We start from the raw sequence: 6,498 nt of genomic DNA on the forward strand, positions 1-6,498 counted from the left end.
TTCAGATTGGCTCCGGGTGAAATGAGGACATGTATAACAGTCCCATCTGAGGCCTCCGATTATTGTATGTTTGTGATATGATTGTTGTGTGTTATTGTATGTTTATTACTAAAATAAATTAGCCTAATTGTTATAAGCTTTAATTGCCCCCTGGGGATGAATAAAGTTTTCTTGAATTGACTCTTGAGTCTTAAACAGTGCATACAGAAACGATAGACGTGGTCCAAATTCCCACCCAGTGTGTTTCAAAGTTGTTCAAAAAATTGGCATACGTTATTTACTTGACTTGTTGCATGTGTTATAGATCTACTGCACATAGGACATCCAGTTGGACATTTACGTCCATAGACTGCAATAACATGTGACTTTGGAGCCTATTTTGAATGTTCTGCTATTGAAAGGATAACATCTCTCTAACACCTAGATGAATTGTAAGTGTATAAAATAATGACCTCTTGAAAGAACACTTTATAGGTCCACATAGAGAGGTTCAATGGCCGAGAGATACAAGTGTGTTTATTCAAAGCATGTGAGGCAATATAAGAGAAAACATGTTTGGGTAACTCTTGCATTGTAAGAGAACGTTGATACAAATCGATGGAGTTGAAACAGATATTGGTTAATCATTTACAAATTATAGTTAGTTCATGACCCCGACATAAAATGTATCATCTTGTGATATCAAAGTGTAAATTTAAGGTAGATGAACTCTAGCCCAGCAGCTGGTTCAGCTGTCATCGGCCTGAGAAACACTGACCCATCCCTCTTGTTACTTGAACGTTGAAAAGGCTTGCAGGAAACATTGATAATTTAATTAAACATGGTGAAGTTAGGGCCTTTTCAACATTGATTTGCAAGTCAAGACTACCTTTGGTAAAGTTAAATGCTACTAATAGCAAATAATAATTCTAAAACAGTTAGTTCTGACATAGTAATTTGATTGGTCAAGAGGCCTTCCATGAGTGCTGATACAAGTATAACAGCTCTAGGACTTTAACTGAGCTGGTATCACTCCGCTTTACAGGTGGTTCTAACAAGCTTGGCAACAGTCCGTTCCCAGTCCAGTTTCTGAACTAATAAAATGAGAGACAGTAATAAAGCAATATCACATTCACAGTCGTACTGTTATACTGAATATCAGCACTCCCTCTTGTATGACATTCCTCAAAAGTAAAATATACGGCTTATAAAAGACAGAGATTGCAAGATCATTAAAGCAGCAAGCTAAGACCATGATTTGGCTTCACTACAGATTACAATTGTTTAGCACAGCTAACACAAATCGATGGTATCTATTAGTCGTATCTTTCAATGGCTTTTGGTAAATGTCTTCTATTTTCTCAAATATCAGACCACTCGAGGAAGTTAGACGTGTAGTACTGCGATCCTTTGAGGAGCACCATGAGAGATGCTCCATCCTTGGTTTCATCAAACACCAGCTGTAGGAAGGCTTCGCTCACCTGAGACACACTGGAACATGAAAACATATTTGTAAATGTAATGGCATTCAAAAACATATATTCACAATTTAAGAGGATTCGACTCATAATAGGCAATAACTCACTCCAAAAGTCCATGCTGTTCCACAAATTTTCTGGTCGGATCTGCTAGGTGGGCGAATTGTCCAAGTGTTGCCGTTGAATCCAGGCAATTGAGGATATCCGTTTTGGCGAAGTCAGGGCAAATCGTGTTAAAGCGTACACCATAGCCTGACCTCTTAGAGGTTTCCTGGAACATCAAAGAGAACAACACAAACATCGGCCAGTTGTTCAGTAATTCAATCTGTTCAACAAACCAAAGGTGAGATGCAGAAGAGAAGACAATCTCTATTTGATGTAAGTAAAGTAGTAAGTTAGTGATGAATTCAGCCTTGTGTCTGAGTTCAACAGCTTATGCATTGTGTTCTCTGGCACCTGCATAGCATATATGTCTGCTGTTCAGACTGATATTGCAATTGTGCTAGTTTCCACAGAAAGGGGATACAGGGGTAAACTCAGTTGCTCATCACTTTGATCATGGCTCTGAAGGGATAACATTTATTTATTTTTATTTGTTTATTTGTTTATTTAGCAGGGACCATGCACAGCTCATTAGTAGTACCAGAGTTAGCTATAAGCTATCTTCATCTGTAGTCCCATGGGCAGGAAACAGAGGATAACATCTCTGTCAAAAGGGAAACCTAACACTGAAGTATAAAAACAATAACACACAATTTACAACGGTAAAACACAACAATTCAATACGAACAAAAAAATCACAACATTAGGACACCACAACAACAACAGCAACAACAGCACAGCAAGAAAACAGGACATCACAACATTAAGACAACAGTCTATGCATGATGGGTACATGCTTGGGTCAATTTCAGCCATGATTTCATCTTACATTTAAAACCAGCAAAGGTGTTCCACTCTCTTATCTCGCTTGGTACTGAGTTCCAAGACTTTGTGGCTCTAACTGAAAAAACGGACATGCCAAACTCAGTGGATCTGTGCTGTACTACATATTCCCCTCTGTTGGACGTTCTAGTTCTCCTTCCATTTTCTGAGCGCAGTGACACAAACTCGTTTAACGGAGGCGCAGCCAAATCGTGCATTATTTTATAAACTAAACATCCATCAGCAAGAAACACAAAACTTTCTTTTTAAGATTATGTCTTTGAATTATGTTACAGTGGTGATATCTTAATGGCTTTTTGTCCAGTACTTTGAGTGTTTGTTTGTAAAGGGTTTGCACTGGAGCAAGTGTTGTTTTTCCAGTTTGTGACCACACATCTCATTAATACAGTATGAGATGTGTGAAAAGATCATGGAGTGCATGTAAAGTTTTGCTGCATCTAGAGGGAGCTGGTTCCTGATGTACCTAAAATTCCTTAAATTGAATTTGACTCTATTACACACCTGCTTCACATGTTTCATAAATGAGAGCTGTGAGTCAACGGTTATTCCTAAATATTTAAAATGTGAAACAGTCTGGATCCTTTCTCCATTAACAATAATATCAGGCTGATTTCCATTTTTCCTGTCATAAAAGTACATGCATGCTGTTTTGCTGATGTTAAGTGTCAGGCAGGACTTTGAGAGCCAATCAGAAATTTTGGCGATTGCTTCTGTTAATTTGGCGGCCACCTCACATCTGTTCTTTCCATGTGCGAGGATGACCGTGTCAACTGCATACATTTGTGTGTCCACTTCTGGACATACAAGTGGCAGATCATTTACATATAAGCTAAACAACAAAGGTCCTAAAATTGAGCCCTGCGGGACACCAACAGAGCAGCCAATGAAAGATGAAGTCCTATCCCCAACTCTGATGCATTGTTTTCTTCCAGAGAGGTAGGTTTCCATCCATTTCATTTTTTCCACAGACAAATTAAAATTAGACACTTTTGAGAGCAGAACACTATGATTAACAGTATCAAATGCTTTGTTCAGGTCCAAAAATACCGCACATACAGCACTCCCACTGTCAATATTTGTTTTGATTTTTTCAAAGAGGTAGCAGGTTGCCATCTCAGTTGAATGATTTTTCCTGAACCCGAATTGCATGGGATGAAGTGAGTCTTGTCCTGAGTTTAAAAAGGTAGTTAGTTGTTCAGCTACTACTTTTTCAGTGATCTTTGATACAACAGGCAAGATACTGATGGATCTATAATTTTTCACTTCAGTTGGTTCACCTGTTTTAAAAATTGGAATTACAACTGCAGACTTCAATGCATTTGGGAAGTTTGACTGTTTAAATGACATATTAACCAAACGTGCAATTGGAGTGCAAACATTGGTTCTTTGGTTAAGGTCAATGAACCTGCCAGAGAATTAAGGCTTAGCTTGCAATATCACTAATGTGTGAAAAGCTCTGGTTCAAACCTCAGCTCCCCATCCTTTAGGACAAAGACATTGCTTACCGCCATGGCTCTTGTGAAACCGACCACCCCATGTTTGGTCGCTGTATAAATGGGTGCACCTGGAAGTGGGCCAAGTCCTGTAACACACACACAGACACACACACACAGACACAGACACACAGACACACACACGTAGGGATTAAACAGAGGAATTTTCATGGCAGGGTAAATACCATTTAAGGGACACATGCATGTAAACAACAAATCCCTCTCAGACAAACCGATATGCATCTAGATACATTGTCTATCATTACGATACAAAAAACGATACAGACACTGAATATATATATGTTTAATATATAGGCAGGGCTAATGCATACAGGGAAGTAGACCTTTGTTGTGGCTAGATGTATTATTTTCCTGTTGGCTTTACCGATTTTAACAATATCTTTTTCATTACATTTCTAGCCAGAAAAAAAGCATATGATGAGATATCATTAACTTATACTGCTATGGTTACAGAAAGATTTCGAATTTATACTGTTATTATTATTCCAACATTTTTCCTTTCTCTTAAACATAGTTTTAATTATTTCAAGTGACAAATTACAAATGAAAGCTGCTCCCAGCCTCATATTCATGGTGATGTTAGTGTACAAAGGCGCGCTGAACAGTTCAACTTTTATTGACACTTTGACAGGTTTTCACTCAATCAACCCAATACTTGTAGTTATTAAGGGGGTTGTCCTTGATTCGCGTACACACTTTAAAGGCCCTGGGAGCTTCTGAAGGGGACTTGTAATTTATAGATGGTAATCATGTTCATCAAAATTATTTAATAAAATAGAAAATATATTTTAATTTCCACAAAAGCTGCTATGGTGGTTTTTGGTGGCTGTATTTATCTTTTACGAATGTCGGTTCCGATCTTTTGTTTTGAATCAACTAAGTCGTATCCAACCATTGTATTGATTGTCCGAATGGTATTGATTATTCTTTACACCGCTATCCCAACTCTGAGCTTAAAGCAGTCTTTTGGAAGTTATTTCTCCTGGTATTAGTGCTCACTTTACAGTGGCATTTTACCTGCTAGGGACGCAATGTTGATGATCACTCCTCCCTGGCCTCCGCTCAGCTTGTTCATGTGTTCCAGAGCCAGGTAAGATCCTCTCACAACGCCCATCTAGGATAGGGAGACACTGTTAATTATCACCAGGATACACTGGATTCATGTGATTCAATGTGGGAATGGGTGGACTGAATGGGTCTCTCTGCTTTTGGTCAATCCAAATACAGCAGCCCAACTCTGCAACCTTCTCCTTCTGATATAGCATGGCAGAGAGAGCACACGTCCAGGTGCTCTTCTTTGGTAACACAACTTCATCAATTTGAGCAAATCATTGGGTGAGGAATGTTTTCTAAAGCACAAATTGTCCCTCCTAATATTGAGCACCACTGTCACCCCATCCTCGATGTTGTGGATGACCTGATAGCAGCATGATGGCTTAAAGGGGACATATCATACCACCAGGTGTGAGTGTGATTAGCCGTTACAAGCCGTTTAGAAAATCTGCCTCTTCTGATATCAAAAGTGGACTTGTCCACATAGATGTGTGCTGGATAAATAAGTCTACCACCGGACTGTGGCAAACGTTACTCTTCTATCCATCATTCATATAGGTAGACGCGCCCACTTGTAATGTCAGAATAGGCAGATTTTCAAAACGGCTTGTAACTGCTAACCACACTCACACCTTGTGGTATAATTATGTCACCTTTAACATTCTTGCTGGTCTAATGAGTGTTTGGTTGTATCTTCGAGAACTATTTTAACTGTACATTTGTTAAGTGTAAATGAATGTAAAATGCTTTACGGTTTTCTTGAGTTAAAAACATTCTTGAGTTGCATTACTATTACAGAAAATTTAAGAAAATACTATAGCAAGATACTGTTATTCCACAGCTACCTACACCTATATCGCAGAAAAATCAATGGGCATGGCAGCTGTGTATGTACAGTATACGGTTGTGTTTTGATTGTAATTCACTGTGAAATATTTAAGGTAAATGACTCTGTGTTTACACTAACACACTGTTTTAATGTAAATTTACAGTCAAACATTTACAGTGTAGGCCTGCATGAAGCATAATACACGGATCTTTCTAATTATGAATTTATATATATATATATATTCATACAAAACCAGTTTTCTTGGGTTTACCAGATTAATGGAGACAGTCTTCTCCCAGTCATTTTCATTGGCGATACCCGCGTTGTTGCAGAAAATATCAAGATGTCCAAATGTCTCTACAACTTTCTGTAGGGCAGCTGTTTGAAACCAAACAAAATACAATTACCAAATCTAGTCATCTAGTATTTTTCCACGAAGGTCTCTCTAATCGAATCGGACCTTTAAACTGCTGATGGGATTGAACGTCACAGGGGATGAACAGTGTGCGCTCCGGTCCATATTGCCCATCCAGGGACTTCTTCAAGGTGGTCCCAGTAGCTTCAGCGACATCCAACAGTGCAACCTGAGAAATTAAATCAATAGTCTCCGATAATCACTTTACGGCATTATTATTATTTTTTAAAAAATACTTTCCTGACCAACATGCAGAATTTCACATTCGGAATTAAATTCGCCTGG

At 38.5% G+C, this 6,498-nt stretch overlaps 1 protein-coding gene across 2 annotated transcripts in view; it reads right to left on the bottom strand.

Moving 5' to 3' along the window:
• Positions 1 to 472: 472 nt before the first annotated feature.
• The window catches only part of LOC130385769 (15-hydroxyprostaglandin dehydrogenase [NAD(+)]-like), a 6,285-nt gene continuing 259 nt past the window's right edge, over positions 473 to 6,498 (bottom strand). Inside the window, exons 2-7 of one of the 2 annotated variants that reach the window (XM_056594455.1) lie at positions 6,259 to 6,382; positions 6,070 to 6,176; positions 4,934 to 5,030; positions 3,908 to 3,984; positions 1,565 to 1,728; positions 473 to 1,470 (exon numbers count right to left, since the gene is read on the bottom strand). In XM_056594455.1, the coding sequence (XP_056450430.1) occupies positions 1,341 to 1,470; positions 1,565 to 1,728; positions 3,908 to 3,984; positions 4,934 to 5,030; positions 6,070 to 6,176; positions 6,259 to 6,382 (699 nt within the window). In that variant the 3' untranslated portion in view covers positions 473 to 1,340. The other variant, XM_056594457.1, reaches the window with a different exon arrangement.

The sequence above is a fragment of the Gadus chalcogrammus genome, chromosome 7 (genome assembly GCF_026213295.1).
Source record: "Gadus chalcogrammus isolate NIFS_2021 chromosome 7, NIFS_Gcha_1.0, whole genome shotgun sequence".
Classification (NCBI taxonomy): domain Eukaryota; kingdom Metazoa; phylum Chordata; class Actinopteri; order Gadiformes; family Gadidae; genus Gadus; species Gadus chalcogrammus.